Source organism: Cyrtonyx montezumae, unplaced genomic scaffold (assembly GCF_038088225.1).
Source record: "Cyrtonyx montezumae isolate F1298 unplaced genomic scaffold, pur_monq_1.0 scaffold_4, whole genome shotgun sequence".
NCBI classification, from domain to species: domain Eukaryota; kingdom Metazoa; phylum Chordata; class Aves; order Galliformes; family Odontophoridae; genus Cyrtonyx; species Cyrtonyx montezumae.
This window is the reverse complement of record NW_027072045.1, coordinates 17,959,694-17,976,361: the sequence shown is the minus strand read 5'-3', so window position 1 is coordinate 17,976,361 and position 16,668 is coordinate 17,959,694. Positions and strand designations below refer to the sequence as shown.

The window sequence follows — 16,668 nt, the reverse complement described above, 5'->3', positions numbered from 1 at the left end:
TGGCAGTTAGCATGACAATGATAAATGAACAATGGAAAAGAAGAGGATAGACTGTCATTTGCAGAGTTGGAACTTAACTGTTCACTGTGCTTGGACAGAGTCCATTCTAAAAATACATTTTGTGGGTAAAGTCTATTGTAGATGAATGACAGCAACAGTACTTGCTTAATCAACCATAGCAGAAAATATATCATGCATTTATATTTGTCTTAATGTTTGTCACTTCAGTGCTGTGTTTATCTTCATATGACATAAGTTATACCAAGTCAGGTAAAGATATTTATTTTTATTTTTAATAACTATTTGAGACTAATGGAAAGATGATTTTAGCTACACCACTTACAACATCCTCCAAGGAGTGAAACCACCTTGCTAGATATGGAAGTCCACTGAATTTAGTTGGACAATACATTATTAACACCTGCACCTTATAAAATGTTTACTTTACACAACCTCCTATTGTTCCTCTCATGCTAAAGCTAACACCACCAAATGTGCTAATGAACTGCAGTTTGGCATTTTTGGAAGGAGCTGCAGTGCAATGCACACAAGCAGTCAAGGAGGTAAAACTAACAAAAAGAGTGAAAAAAAATAGCTCAGGAGAATTTTGATTCTCACCTTGGAATTTTAGTTCAGACATTTCTGAATTGCTTTTTTTCAGGTAGATTCAAACTCAGACTAAAATCTCTAATCTCATTGACTCTGAGACTTTTACTTCAAACAAACGTATAGAACACAGCAAATTTCCTTCAACAGACAGCCGAAAAGCAAGACTGAAAGGGCACCTAGAACTGAAAGTAATATAAAGAAAAGATGTGGGAGAAGCAATAGTCTTGATGAAGTTCTTTCTTTGTGTCTTACAAAAGCCCTGTTGCAGACTGAATAAAAATAAATAAATAAAATAATGAATCTGTTTTGTTTTGATCTTAATGGATTTCTGAGAGAGTGAGTTTCTGAGGGAAAGGTGCAGGTGGTGACAGCAAAATAACTCAGTAAATATAGCAGTTACAAAAAGGGTATGGAATAAAACTGAAGTCTTTCAGTATTTCCATCTCTTTCCATTCAAAACTTATTCATTCAAATTATTCCCTAAGCACTTCCACCTTCTCCACTGCCAAAAGCAATCACTTGCTGGAGCGATTTCTTCAACAGAGAGTTTATGCATTAACTGGGTCAGTTTATAGCTCTGAATAGTATAATCCACATGAATTAAAGAAACCTCAGAAAATACATGAGAACTCTCCACAGCAGTAGAAAGGAATAGATTTCCATTTTTGGTGGAAAACATAAATCTGCTCTGAACTTCAGTGCAGCAAACAGCTTTACGGTTTTAAACCAAGACTCAGAATTATGTAAAGCAACAGTAGATAAAGTGTTACAGCAGATCCATAAATTCTTGCAGTACACTGAGCAATACAAGGTTGAGTGCCTTCAGTCTACAATGAAAGCATGGGAATAGAACACAACATCGATTTGTAAAATGGTGTCTACTTCTCTGAAGTCATTAGCTGACTCATTAGGGCAGATAAATTGGTGGCAAGAAACACTGTAATCAGGAACATTTCACAGATAGCTAAATGATTTTCAGCAATTATGGATGAAGAACCAAAGAAAAAGAGGAAGATAAAAACATCTAGTTTCCAGTACAAAAATGTATACAATTATGTCATGGAAGAAAAAGTTTCAAGTCATTGCATTCAGTGCCTATCTTATGTACTATGGACTGTCAGAAAGTAACATAGAAAAATTAAACTTCTTCCTTGTTTCAATTCTTACATTTCTAACTGGCCTGAGGGAGACAGTATCTTACTTCATCAGTAGTCAGTAAGGTAATATTCTCAAAATCAGATACTGCATGATAACAATGAAATACGTGAGAATCAAGCCCTATGGAATATCCATTAATATTTTTAATTCTTAATAGTGATCATTGCCATTACGACCAACACAAATTCTTACTTTTTTTTTTAATTAGTGTAATACTAAGCATCTGATCCATAAGCATTGCATTCCTAAGTGATGCAGTTACCAGCTTTGAGGTGGAGGCGTTTTTCCTTCCATGCTTTTCACCAGTTTTCTAATTCCTTTTTATGATAGTGGGTAAGTAATGACAGGACAAGGATGAAAGGTTTTAAACTAAATGAGAGAAGATTTAGATATCTCAAGATCTTAGGGGGAAGTTTTTCACTGAGGAATGTTAGGCCCTGGCACTGCTGCCCAGAGAGCTGTGGGTGCCCCACCACTGGAGGCGTTCAGTGTGAGGTCGGATGGGCCCCTGGGCCCTGATCCTGTGATAAACAGCTCTGCCCAAAACAGTGGATTGGAACTAGATGATATTTGATTTCCCTTCCAACCCAAGCCTCTCTGTGAGTCTATGTGGAGGTTTCATCTAAAACAGGGTGTTAGTGATCTTCACTTTGCTCATAATTAGGCTTTTTGCTAAATATTCATGCTATGTTTATGAATGAGACTCAACAGTACAAACAATTTCATGATAATTATAGAGGATAAATGCTGAAGTACTAATTGTGCTATAAATGAGAAGTTTCATCAACTTCAATAATAATATTCCATAGCACTGTGTGTTTTCCTTTGATTAAATCATAACAGATTTCAATAGTGAATAACTTGAAGTCATCCTGACATTATATTATCTCCAAATGTAATTTTCATGTCTAACGGGTGTTTTTCACATACCACCATACCTGCTTTAAAATAAAAACTAATAGGTTCCTAATCCAGCTACAAATAGGATGATAAATACATCAGAGAGAGGAATAAAAAAAAAGCTTATTTGAAACGACATTATAACAAACTATGATTGAAAAAAAAGCAGTATTACAAGCATGACTCAATACCCTCAGGCAAAACTATGTGTAATAGTGTTGATGCAAAATAGTGCAGTGGAACTTATTCTAATAATTCCGGAGATTAATAATTTTTGAAGGCAAAATAAATGAAATTCACGACTCCTCTTTTCATTTTACTGCTGGACATGTCTTATATTTTTAATCAGAAATACTGTCTTTCTCTCACATTTATTCTCCACCTCTAATTATAGATTTATTCCCATTTCTGAATTTTCTGAACATTAACAAGTAGATCTGCTGAATACAATAAATTTCTCACGTTAATATTAGTATATTCTAGGCTGCTATACTACAAATTGTTTCATAATACGGACTAACAAAATCTCTTCAGCCTTTCTACATGTGAAGTACCTTTAGCAGCTTAGGTAAAGAAGAAACAAAAGAAGGATAAACAGAATTGAGCTGAAGAGCTGAAACTTTGTAAAATAACATTCTAAGTAAAACTGTCTGTTAAATTAACTGAATGAGCACTTTTTTATTTGCCAGAAGTCAGTTTGTAAACAGGACCTTGTTGCAACTACTGTCAGTTTAAAATAATAGAAGCATGATTATTTTGTTGCAAGACACTCTGTAGTTAAGGGCCCAAACTCTCACTCCAATTTTGATAATTAAAAAAATTCTGCAATAAATAATAATATCATATACAACTATCCAGACAACATGAATATATTTTCAGTTTGGGGCACATAAATGGAATAAAAAACATGAAACTTTGTCTGACAACCCAAGCAAAAATTATCAACGTGTTAAGTAGCGTGCTAACGAAACTAAAACTGAAGCTTCCTTGCAGACAGGAGAAGTGCTCTGCCTATTGCCTTCTGTAGTTCTCTGACAATTTGCATCTTATCACAAATAAAAAATCACATTAGAACTATAGCTGGGATTATTTCCCAGCTTTAGCTAGTCTACTTTTTTTGCTTTAAGACTATGACTTTACAATAACTTTGCCTTCTACGTTGCTCTCATCGTATTTGTCTTCACAAAGTTTAATATGAATAAATGAAACAAGAAAAATGCTCAGAATCCTGGAAGCACAGTTGAGTGTAATTCATATAGGATTATTATAAAATACTTCAAATGCACATTATTGAGATTGCAAAAATCAGAAACGTGAGGTACAAGAAATCTTGGAATACGGTTAATTGCATTTTAACCTCAGTTTAATTTCTTTCTGTATATGCACTAAGAGTTCTTTTTCTCCAAAGAAATAAAACTTCTTTCAGTTCCTGTAACATACTTAGGCCTCTTTCAATGAAAAGGAAATATGCTATGCCACAGAGCTGTCTGCTCACAGCATTGACAAAAATCATGGTCTGCAGGCTAATATATCATCAGCCAGTCATTTCTTTGCAAGATGGACTTCATTCTGTTTTAGCTCCATTTCTTTCCTAGTTTCCTATAGCCTGTCTCTCCTTCATATACTAATATATCTTCAGGTTCCACTCATTTCATATTCCAGATTAAAGTGAGATAAACACTGTTTACTCAATTATTTGGGGCAATTGGAGTTTTAACCATTTCTTGTTGCTACCTCAGAGCATCAGTGATTGATTTATTCATCAATTGAGTTCATTCATCTCCATCCTCAGTCATACTTTTTCATGTCCCTTTCCATCTCAAGTTTCTTTAACCAACACATCCCCTCCCACCCACAAAGTAGTGGATAGCCATATATACTCTTTGCTGGGAATTATCATTTCCCATTGCTTTATCCAGTCACTCCTAATTGAATCTGTTTTTCCACCATAGTTTTTTATTCTCACTTCCATTCAGTTTTCCTCTATCTCATTTTCCTCTCTGACATTCAACTCTTCCCTTTTCCAGCTTCCTGTGTAGCTTGCTTCTCAATTTATATCTATTTTTTGTTTAAAAGGAAATCTGAGACTACATGCCCTAATTTATAACTTACACAACCACACTGACTGAATAACTGAATCAAAGCACTTGGAAATTGTTAGCTCCCCTAAAAGTTAAAATGAGTAAGAAGATATGCTCAAAATATTTTGAATCTGCTCCTATCTATGTATATATGCATCTCCCATTTCTTCAGCATCCAGGTTTCACTGTAGTGTTCAGAAAACACACCAAGCAAAGGAAGCAGCAATTAGAGGCATTTATCTTTGTGCTGGATGTACAACTCACTATTACAAAGGGATTAAAATTTGCAACAAATCTACAAAAATTACATGCAGCCTTTGTAAAAATGAATTCTCATATGCTATTTGTAAAACATTTAAACTGCAAAGAACACAGAAGAGAAACACAATGTAGGAAAATACACACCATTTTTAATTTATTCAGAATGTAAAAAAAGTTGATTACTTGAATTCTTAATTTTTAAAAATAGAGCAGGTGCAAAAAGAACAAATCTCCCAAACCACATCTGAAATTGCCACTTCCCTCAGAGAGGAAGAATTGAAACATAAATGAATATGTGTACATCTGTTTACAATGGCTTAGTGTTTAATTGTAGCAATGATTATCTGAACAACTGATTACATTGGAAATCAATAATATAAACTTTGGATATCTATGTTTACTTTAGCTTTAATCTGGTCATTATTGCAGACATCTAAAGCAAACTCTGCAGCTGCAGCATGATTAATTCATTGAGATGTTCTTCAGGCTGACTGTCTCACTGTTAAAACTTCATAATTTTAGAGCAGCATCTGCCCAAATAAGTCTATAACATCTCATTTTTTAAGAATCATAAAAAATGCCTCTTTAACTGTGCAAGTAAAGTTCAGTACGCTTCTTCTTCCAGTGACAGAGAGGAGTAAACACTCTTAAATGACACACACACAAAAAAAAAAAGACTGTGAGACTATAACTGTGAAACTATAACTATACAATATACAGTTAAACATACATGACTATTATGCCTTTATGTAATAAAGTGAGGGTATAGGATCACAACCAGCTCATCTTCCCAGCAACATGTACTCAGTAATGACAGAAAAGAATCACTGCTGGGAAAGGAAAACTAGCTTTTTGTTAGAGGACTTGTTTATAAAGATGTGGGAAGTGTAGGCAACAATCCAGTCATCTGCAGCTTCAGTGCAGTCTCTGCCCTCTGCTGTCCCAGCTTCTATGCAGTGATAGCTTTCTTTGTAACCATTTTAATCATTTTCAGTTTTACTTCTGCGTATGTAGCTAACTAGCCAAATCACCATACGGATGCAACTTTTCCCACCAGTATGACCACTGCCTCATAAGACTTCCCTCAAAAAAAGTTACTGTCTGAGTGTCACACCAGCAGCATGGCCCTAGGTTTAGACAGAGAAAAATGTGAATGTCATGGGGGAAACTACAAGAGCAAGTACACTGCCAGACAGAGTGGGCTAGGCTGCCTGCTGGTACACCATGTCTGTCAGTGAGACAGCAACCTGGGAAAAAGATGGGCAGCAGCAGAACTGAGTGTGCTTACAAACACTGTGGAACTTCAACATCACAGTCAAATAATGCATTTATCTGGGCTGCAATCATGCCTTCCTTTGGCTTTACAGATACACGTGCAGAAAGCCAAGGCAGGCCCTCCTTGGAGAGTTAGTTAAGGATTTCCCTAAATAGGAATGCTTTCTGTTGGTAAGCAGTTAAGGACTGTGCAATACTGATGACTATTGCACACAAGTGATCTTCACAGTATGGAAACAAATAAAACCCCATAAATTACCCGCCTTATTTTTACCAGTTTCATTATGAAAATTGAATATACACTTTAAAAAAATTGGGAGCATTGGGTTTAACTGTTTTCACTATCTTCACTGTCTTCACTAAGCATTTTTCTTATATACTCTTATGAAAACATATCAATTTAGAAAAATTTAAATCTGCAAAGCTGACCCTGTCCTCAGATCCCACAGTCAGTTTGAGGATACTAGCAGGGAAATGGTGTGATTAAGGTACAGGAAAGAGACATTCCTACAAGGCTATGAGCCAACCACGAAGCTGTTGTATATGACATCTCTAGAAATTTCCCACCATGAAGCAGGTATAGGGAAAAGTACCGGTAGCATCTTAATGCTTCTAGCTCATCTAGCTCTTACCCTATCTCTCATTCAGCCCAATTCCCCTGTTCTCATGCATGTACCCCCAGAAATACTGATTTGGGAAAATCTACAGCTCAGTACTTCTGATATATCTGGTAAGAACCAGCTGAAAACAGCTTCAGTCTTACCCAGAATCTTCTCTTATGAAGCAATAAGCAGTCCCGCCACCACTGAAATTATGTGAACAAAACCGTAATATGCCACTGCCATATGAATGGATCTAATCAGTAAAATATAGATTTTATTTCATTGGGACTTTTCTACTCACTCAAACCTGGCATTTCTACAAAACATTGCTCAGAAATAAATAAATGGTTAATCCAATAGAACGTAAGTTACCAATCATTTTATAAACTGTAAGCCTACTTGAGCTCCTGTGAGCTTGCCCGTCTTCTCAACAACCTGCCTGACAGGCTACTGTGAGCCTGAGTTCAAATAAATCATTCTAATTATGTCAGAGCCAGTATCCTCAGAGCTTATTGTCTCCAAGAGCCTAGAAAAGCCAGCCAGGCTGAGTGCCTCAGAGTTGGCAGCCCCAATAATTGTCTGATATTTGGAGGTTTAGAACTGTCTCATCTATGGATTGTTTCCAAAGCTGATATATTCAAACATTTGCAGGAAGTGTCAACACTTTGACTTGCCCCCTGATTAAGAGAATAAGCATTCTGAATGATCAAAAATCCTTCATTAAACATTTGTACTTTCTCCTAGTTAGAGGAAAAGACAAAATGTTGAGTGATCAAAATGTTTCATTAAACCAAACTAGTTTCTTCCTACGGTCGTTAATTACTTATCCTTACTGTACTTTTACATTGTGGGAATTCAACTTCGTTGTTTTGAAATGAGATTAAGTATGGTTAAAGGATGTGCTTAAGAATACAGAGAGAATTTGGCTAGACATGGGACCCAAGTTGCAGGTTAACAGCCAAACCTCTGGGCTACCTCCTCAGGTCACATTATAGCAACATTTTTCAGCTCTCAGAGTTTCAGAATTTCTTCAGCTCATAAAGTTGTCACTTACTTCCAAGTGTAAAAAGTCTTTTTCCTTTTCATGACACTTTTTTGAGAGACAAATCAGGCTTAAGATGTGGTTCAGAAAACATTCAGAGAACATAAAAATCTGAAAGTCATTTGACTATATTCTCCAGCATCACTTGTCTGAATGGGTACATGATCCTTTAGCTGGCTACAGTCGTGTCAGTCTCACAGTTTATCACAATGTCTGCCCTGTTACAAAGTGATACATCAGAAATGTGTTTTGGGGGCAAGAACAGGGAAGAGCAGACCTACTGCAGGTGTAATTTTCAGCTTGCATATCATTGCCATTCCCATATATTAACTCCTCCTGATTGTTTTCTCTGTTGAGTCAAAAAACTAGTAATGTTTGCAAAATTTTATAGATAAATTTCAGAGCATGTTTATGGCATTTCCAAGTTCAGAGCAGCATACATGGCCTTGGAGAATCAAACTGATAAAACTCCACATCATATTCAACATTCTCGCACAACCTTTCCTACACTGTCTTTCCTCAAAAGAAGTAGAAGTTAGTGGGACAGCTGTCTTCACTGTCATCATCTTAAGCACATCAAATACCAGTGACAGGCACCGTATCAAAACAGCCATGTGTGTCAAGTCTTTTGGAAGCTGAGGAAGGACCTTTTATATCCAGTGGTTGCAAAGGGAACAGAAAGAGCATCGTCCAGATAGACTGCAAAAAATCTACAGTTGTTCATGACAAAGACTGAGTATCTGAGTATTGAGTATCAAAAGGACAAGCCACGAGGAAGAACAGGATCAGGACAATTTACTACTTTGATCCTGCACATAGCAGGGGGGTTGAAACTAGATGATCACTGAGGTCCTTTTCAACCCAGGCCATTCTATGATTCTACTATTTATGAACTGCAAGATGCAGCTTCAGGTAACATTCAGGGACAGAGTGATGAAAAAAAGAATCCAGCATATTTATGTTTCTCCTTATATTTAAGAGTAATGACTGATAAAAATATTTTTCACTAAGGCTATGAAACAGCTAACAGAATGTCCCAGAATATCAGAGGTTAAGAAAAATCAACAACAAAGCAAACAAAACACAAAAACAAATAATAAACAAAAAACAACAACACAACAATCAATGAAAATAAAGAAAAACAAATTTCCTTGATGAAATTTTTGGAACTTCAATTACAGTTTCCTGCTCATAGTCTGGAACCTCAGCAGTGTATACACTTCTGATTTCAGCTGGAAGACACAGGTTACACCTTGCAGAGCTATAGCAGCTTTCTAGATAACATCTAAAAGTCTGTCAGATTATTCTTATATGGAGACAAGAAAAAGTCACTTCTCAAACTGACCTCTTATACACCTGACAAGTTTTTGCCATCCGTATTGCAGTCATTCTCATTAAAGTTTAGCAGTTGTATTAATAGTACATACAGGAAAGTAGATGGCATTGGAGTCTACAAAAGTAACAGGTCAATGGCATTTCATATTATGGAGAATGAAGAGGATTTTCATTAAGGAATATTCTTTTTGAAGTAGAGCACATACACCACTACAGAGTGAATTCATAGGAGAACAGTAATTTTGGTACAACTTTGGGACAAGTCTTGTCCACATTAAAGGATGCAAAAATCCCAAATCATGAAATCCAACTTCAGACACACCTCTCATGTACCCCTCTGGATGTCAAGAGTACTCTAGCTAACATCAGCAAAGGTTAGTAAAGGAACAACTAACAAAGTTTGCTGTTCCTGAATCTCATTCTTGGTTGCTGGAACTATGTAAGTGGGGAAACATTCATACTTCAAGGACAGCTATTCCTTTAAGGACAAAAAAGCCTGTGGCTTGCTAGCCACTTTAAAAATCACTTCAAAAATCAGCAAACATCATAAGTGAAAGTCATACATCTGTTATCTTCTCATGTAGGGAATGATATTCATCTCATGAGTTTAGAAATAAAGCATGGATTGGAGCTGCATCTTCTTTAGTTTGATCCATTAGGATCCTGCTCCATTTCATTCAGCTAAAGAGCTGTAAGGATGCTGTCAAAACTTGCCAATGATTACCATGGTACATCACAAATTTTAATCATTGCAAAGAAATGTCTTTCTAATCTCAGTATGTAGCAAACTGTGATATACATATGCATGCTAAAATCTGAGGTTCAGACAGTGATCTGATGACCACATTACATAAATACATAAATATGTGTTTAAGCCCTGATTTCAGTTGCTTCTGATTACATCTAGATGCAGAGCACGTAATAACTAAAACTCCTCTGTAGTGGGATAACACTGACCATGAATCCAAGGGTGTATAAAAACAATGAGCAATGTCATTTGCAGCTAAAAGACCCGACTTTCATATTTCTAAGGAAAAGCCAGTTTCAATTGACCTGACTTACAATTTACTTAAAAAAAAATGCAATTTTCATTGGAATTGGAAATGGCTCAGCAACAAAATCATATCTACTTTAACTATAGAGCACATGATTGATTCATAAATCAGGAAAGTTTTACACTGAGAATTTTATCGGCCTTGTTCATATGTGTCAATCCATTTGTAATCAGTGTAACAGCAGTAATAACATTGTAAGACACAGGGTGAACACAAGTTCTCGTTCTTCCTGATTGCTGATCAATGAATTCCATAATTCCCCGAGCATGGAAATCCTCATAACATTTAACCTCAAGCAGATGTAAATCATAGCAACTTCATATTTCAGTATAAACAAATTCTGATTTGCATAGCTTATGGGTACAATTCTACAGAGATATAGATTTGGACATCCAGTCACCTCATTGTGAAAAAAGAGGCTCTCAGGAAATTGGTAGTCAATTTTCAATTTTTTCCATCACAATTTTTCTACCAAGTTTTATGAAACGCAATCTTATTTTAGAAAACAAAGAAATCATCAGTTTGATAGCTGCACACTGTCTTTTGAAATCTACAACAGTAAGAAAATGATCCACACCAGAAGGGGTAGGAATAAAATAATAAAGGCTGAGGAATAATTTTAGACTGTAAGTTTGTAACAAGTCCCTGGAGGAAATACCTGTTCCTTATGTTCCTCTCTGCAAAGCTATGTAATTGATGTCTAACTGCTATGTTAATGTTCCCTGCTTCTGTCAGAATCCCTTTGGAAACACACTTGAAGAAGCCAGGGTCCCCTTCTGGTGCTACTCCATCAGCAGGGGAATATGGGATTCTCTGACACACATCACACTTCAGGCAGTAAGACACAGTGAAAGCTCAAGTGCCAAAAGGCTAATAACTATCAATATAAAAGAATGAAATATACTAACTTGCTTTTCAGAATATACAGGCCACCAGGAAACTGTTACCTTTCATAATGAAAGACTCTTACTGGTACTGTTACATTCTATTAGTAATTATTGTTATACTTAAAAAAAAAGTAAGAAAAGCATATATGCTACAGACCTGTTTATTAACTTCTTATATCAGACAGCAAAATTTTAAAAGGATGACAGTTAAGTGTAACCAAAAAAAAAAAAAAAAAAAAAAAAGGATTTGGTCCTCATCAGAAGGCAAAATATGGAATAAGGAAAATATTTGATTCACTTCTTGCCTATGGTGCTTAATTAAATTCAATTAATGTTATTTTGTGGGACCTTATGCAGCCTGCAACTGCCTGCATGTTTGCTTTTGATTTTTCTATCTTTTTGAAAGCTTTTATTTGAGAAAAGAAGATTTCCTCCTCAAAGAAAAGTGTCATTATGACATTGGATCAATTTTAGCAGCCACACATCCCAGACATGCAATTACTGCAAACGTCTCCTCCTGTACCATGGGTGATCATCTCAAGATTCACAGCTGCAATCACCAATGCTCTATTATGTGGACTCCTGACTTTATTACACACTGGGTGGCACTGTGGAAGGCTCTTTGTTCAAAATGTATTTTATGTGAATAACTTCATGCAAAATTGCAGTTAAAAATAAGAAAAAAATATCCTGTGAATTTAACGCATTTGATTGTAATAGTAGAACACTTAAGCAAGGAGGGAGTGTCTCTCTTCCTGCATATTGTTAGAATGACACTACAGGATAAAAGGTCCTGCTTTAAGTAGATTATGTGTTCAGCACTGCCTAGTATGAATTCTCTCATATGGTGTGTCTTCCTCAAAGACTTTGTGGGAAACTTGAGGTTTCTGAGAATGCAGCAGAGAAAAGAAGAGCATTGTACAGCATTGACTGTCATTACTCCTTGTTTAGAAATCTGGAGTGTATCTGCACCTTGCAGTAGAAAATAAAATTTGGAAGTAAACAAGCTATTTCTTGGATTAAATGACAAAAGGAGTACTTAGTTATTATTTTAAATAAAACAAACAAACAAGCAAAAAAAAACAACAGGAAAAGAATATTTGACCAATTTGTGTCATTCACTTTATCCTAGAGTAAGGATTTTATGTTCAGGACAGCTGAAATTGTCCATGTAGCTTTGTATTTTATTTTCCTTGCTCTTTTCAAATAATTACAGCATTATACTAGGGAAAAAATTGTAAATCTGTCTTGATGGCCCCTCCACTGATTATTTTGGGGCAGTACAATGACTTGAGACTCAGATATGAAGAAACTCTGGCAATTTAGTTACAGGTGATAGCTTTGGGAAACATGTTGTGGATATACACAGTTCTATGTCTTTTTCAAAGTCCTGAAACAAAGTCCCATAGGAGAAAATCCGGGCCAGATGCTGACAATAGAGGACTCTTCCAACCAATGCTTTGCTAGGGCCTTAAATCTCACTATGCCTCACTTGAAAATTTGGGAATACAAAAACAGCTTTTTTCCCAGACACCACTGTGAAGATAAACTCATCATTTTCCTGTGGAATGTCATTTGCTCATTAGCCCACTAAAATTCACATGGAAACATCTGTTGTGTAATGATACATGTATCCAACGCAGGCAATTTTTGCAGCACACAGAAATTAACACTGGTATTTTTTTGTATTTCACTAGTGTAATCATCTGTTACACTGAAAAAGTTACTTAAGAAGGCACATATTAACCTACAGATAATAGTATCTGCGATATTATGTTGTAGTGAAGGGTTTATATTTTGAAAGCATTTAAAATATAAAAGAAAGGCAAGTAGTGACACCATCCCTGACTTCACGAAGAAAATTCTCCCTTAGACATGTAATTGTATATTATCTACCATGCAATTTCATATGCTTTTCTGAAGCATCTAGTATCGACAATTGTTGGAGACAGAACATTTGACTAAATGGATCATTAGTCTGATTATTTCCCTGGGTTTCTGTGTGACCTGAGGATTCTGTAGCATCTGAGCCTGACTAGTGCATATAGATACAGCTGAAATGGGGTGAGGGCTTAGATCACTGGTGCAGCTCATTAAACAATGAGAAAATTCTGTATGTAAGTAGAGATGCTAAAAACAGACTCCTTTGTGTAAGCAATACAGAGGAAGGATTAATGTAAAAACTTGACATGGTAATTTTACCTTCCTATATAATGACATCAATAAACATCTCCAATATTGATTTTGCTTTTTATTAAAATGGCCTATTAGAAGTACAGACATTAAACCAGACAAACACAGACATCAGTATACTTGCAGACAAAAGCATTTAGACTAGAATTACTACCATTTCACCAACACTAACAAGCCTGGTGAAACAACTATACATAGACTTCTGAATACAGGTCATAAGTATGATGATCCCTGATTTCCTCTCAGTGTCATTGTCTAAAAGAATTTCCTGAGGCCTCCTAGTTGAGCAGCTATTAGTCAATACCTCTTTTTTCCTCCAAAACATTAGAACAATACCCAGTGAAACTGTGCCTATGGCAGAAATATGACCTTACATTCTGAAACTGGACAGTAAATCATTTTTTTTTAAATTTTTGCAAATGAATTGTTCTCTACTTCATGAAATTTGCACAGTATCATCTGAACACTACTGTCCAACATACATTTATTCTTTGATTCCAGAAATTATCTCAACTAGGCTAAAGATTTCCAAACATATTGGTTCAGATTAAATCAGGCTATCTCAATAAAACTAAATCTTGTGAATATGGGACTATTTTACAGATATAAATTTAAGCTAAAATATTTAATATACATAAATATAAAAATGATCTGAAAATTCAATCTCAGAAATCTGGTAACTTATTTTTGAGGGCGAACAGTACCTTTCTCTTATCATATAAGGCATGGTTATCCAGCATCATCTTCCTTTCATGAGTGGCAAACCTCCGCAAATCACGTCCAAATTGCTGTAAAAAAAACCCACAACACATACTACTATTTCTGTCAAAATGAAATTGTTACTTTTCTATATAAGAATCCTAACAGCAACCCAAATAATAAGCAAACATGGAAAAATACCTCTATTAAAAGATAATCTGAATTAATGAATAATCTGAAAGGGTAATGATTGACAATGATCCATCATTTCAGTTGGCTGGTTTGAGCATAGTTGGGTACTACAAGATAAATACCACGGGGTCTCACAGTCTCTAGGTGAATTATCTCATCAGGTAGCAGGAGCTGAGTGAGGTAGACAAAGATGGAGTCCATGCCTACAAAGGGCTTCTCAAACTACATTTTCAGAGCAGACACCCACCTGCAGAGTTGAGAAGGGCTTTTAACTAGCTAGACACCTCCTGAGTAAGAAAGACCCCAAATTTTGCAGGACTTAATCCAATATCCAAGTAAATACATTTTATCATCTCAAAATAGAAAAGTGGCTGAAGTAACTCATCATCTCAGCAGGAGAGCACATCAATTGCAGTAACTGGTCTCATATGAAATCCCCTGGTTCTGATTAACTTAAGTAGAAGAGAGTGACAATGTTTTTGGCACTTCAAAAAGCTCATTCAGAGCAGGCTTAGAAGCTCTTGGTAATACTGTGTAATATCAGAGGGCATGAACGTAGATTATGTACTAATTCTGTCTGGAGACACATTAATTGCTTGAATTTTGAGTTTGTAGCTATACAGAATTTGTTTTGAAAATATTGTGCTATTTTATATTGTACCCACTACAACAACAAGTCATTACAATATCTGTTATGAAAGTAGCTATCATTTGAATTTTTATTTTGATATTAGAATATTAACGAATAAAATTTTTAGTTCAAAGCTAACAAGAAAATTTTAAAGTTTTATTATTTTTTAACAATACACAAAATAAAACTGACACAAACCAATTTCATCAGTCCAAAACTGTTTTCAATTTTCTACGAAACAAATTAAGTTCCAAATCAGAACATTTCTTCCCCAAGTGGTAAATGTCCCATAAAATCCTCATGATAATTCTGTAACATTTTCCAAATCATCTCTTAAGTCCTTGTTAACACTACAGTGATGTAAAAAGTCAAAGTAAGAAATTGAAAATCTAGCTCTTCATTCCACAAACCTAACACTATGCTTCAAGGAAAATGCATGTTAGGCACAAACATCGGTGATGAGTTCAGCAGCTCCAACCTACGACCACTGATTTTGAGATGTGAAAAACAGGAATATTTTTTCAAATTCCATGAATTCAGAATAGTCCTGCAAAAGCAAAAATAGGTTAGCAGTGCTAAGAAAAATAGACTGTTGTGGTTTCTTACCCTGGAGCCCGTCCAGCCCAACAGAGCATATGCATATTGCTCAAAGGGGGTTATGACCAGATCCACACGGATTGCCTTCCAGTCTTTGACTTCTGCCATGTCACATTTTTTTGACATGTTGTAATTGCTGTTGTCTACTCTTGGCTGGTATAATTTTAAAATTGCAAAACACTTCTGAAAATGATCCATGGCATCAACATGTCTGCTTGGGATCTGTTCTTTAACAAATGTTGATTCAATGATGTCACAATATAGAAGTAAGCCCTAAAGAGAAGATATTGCTTGCATTAAATTAGTAGACTGAAAAGAGAGAGTTTCTATAGTTTCTATACAGCTATTAAAAACTTCTGTAAATTGCAGTTTCAGTAAACATGGAACTGTGAATGGTCAAGTTTAGACAATAAAACAAGTGTAACTCCTGGAAAAATATTAGTTGATTCATAGAGAGAAATTTACAGTGGTAGTCATCTGATAGAGTCAATATCCTGTTCTATACTAAGACAATATTTGTGATTCTTCCCCTTCTTGCCTTCCCCTTAAGGTCTCTGTGGTAGATGTCAACAGAAATTTTGAAGTAGAGACTGATGTTTTCTCACATGGCAGACATCTAGTAAAACACATTAGTGGAGAGAACAGTCTTGCTGACAGCTTCCAAACAAAGAATTTGGACTATGTCTGTTGTGTAAGATTTCCTTGTGACATGGCCCTGATCATGACTTTTGTTTGAGGGGAGTGAACCATAAAAAAGTGCTGAACCTAACAGTCAGATTTTATTAAAATATAAACATGATTTAATAATAAAGACATTTCAGAGTGAGAATAAGAATAGAAGTAATAGAGCGTTGTGAACAAATTTCTTCTAATCCAGCACTGCAGGAAAGGCTGGCCAGAACAGAGAGTGCCTTCCTCCAGCTATGTAGCCAGCAGCCTTTCAACAGTTCCTGGGGTTGTGGAAACTGTACTACTCTAAGGTCTTTAGGAAAAACATGTTTTTGACATATCTGAGCCCTGTCACTGTGTCCTTTGTTTGCATTTCTAGGTAACTTCCAAGGCTACTGATTTCCTGAGCATTTCAGATTTACCCTGTATTCCCATAGCTTCTTACATCCCTCCATGTTCAATTGCCCTCAAGTGAAGAGCTA

General features: G+C 35.7%; 1 protein-coding gene across 1 annotated transcript in view; it reads right to left on the bottom strand.

The window, feature by feature from the left end:
- Positions 1–16,668, bottom strand: part of DNTT (DNA nucleotidylexotransferase) — a 74,428-nt gene that overhangs the window by 3,714 nt on the left and 54,046 nt on the right. Inside the window, exons 9-10 of the mRNA XM_065746734.1 lie at positions 15,527–15,790; positions 14,103–14,186 (exon numbers count right to left, since the gene is read on the bottom strand). Of these exons, the coding sequence (XP_065602806.1) occupies positions 14,103–14,186; positions 15,527–15,790 (348 nt within the window). The remainder of the gene's footprint in view (positions 1–14,102; positions 14,187–15,526; positions 15,791–16,668) is intronic.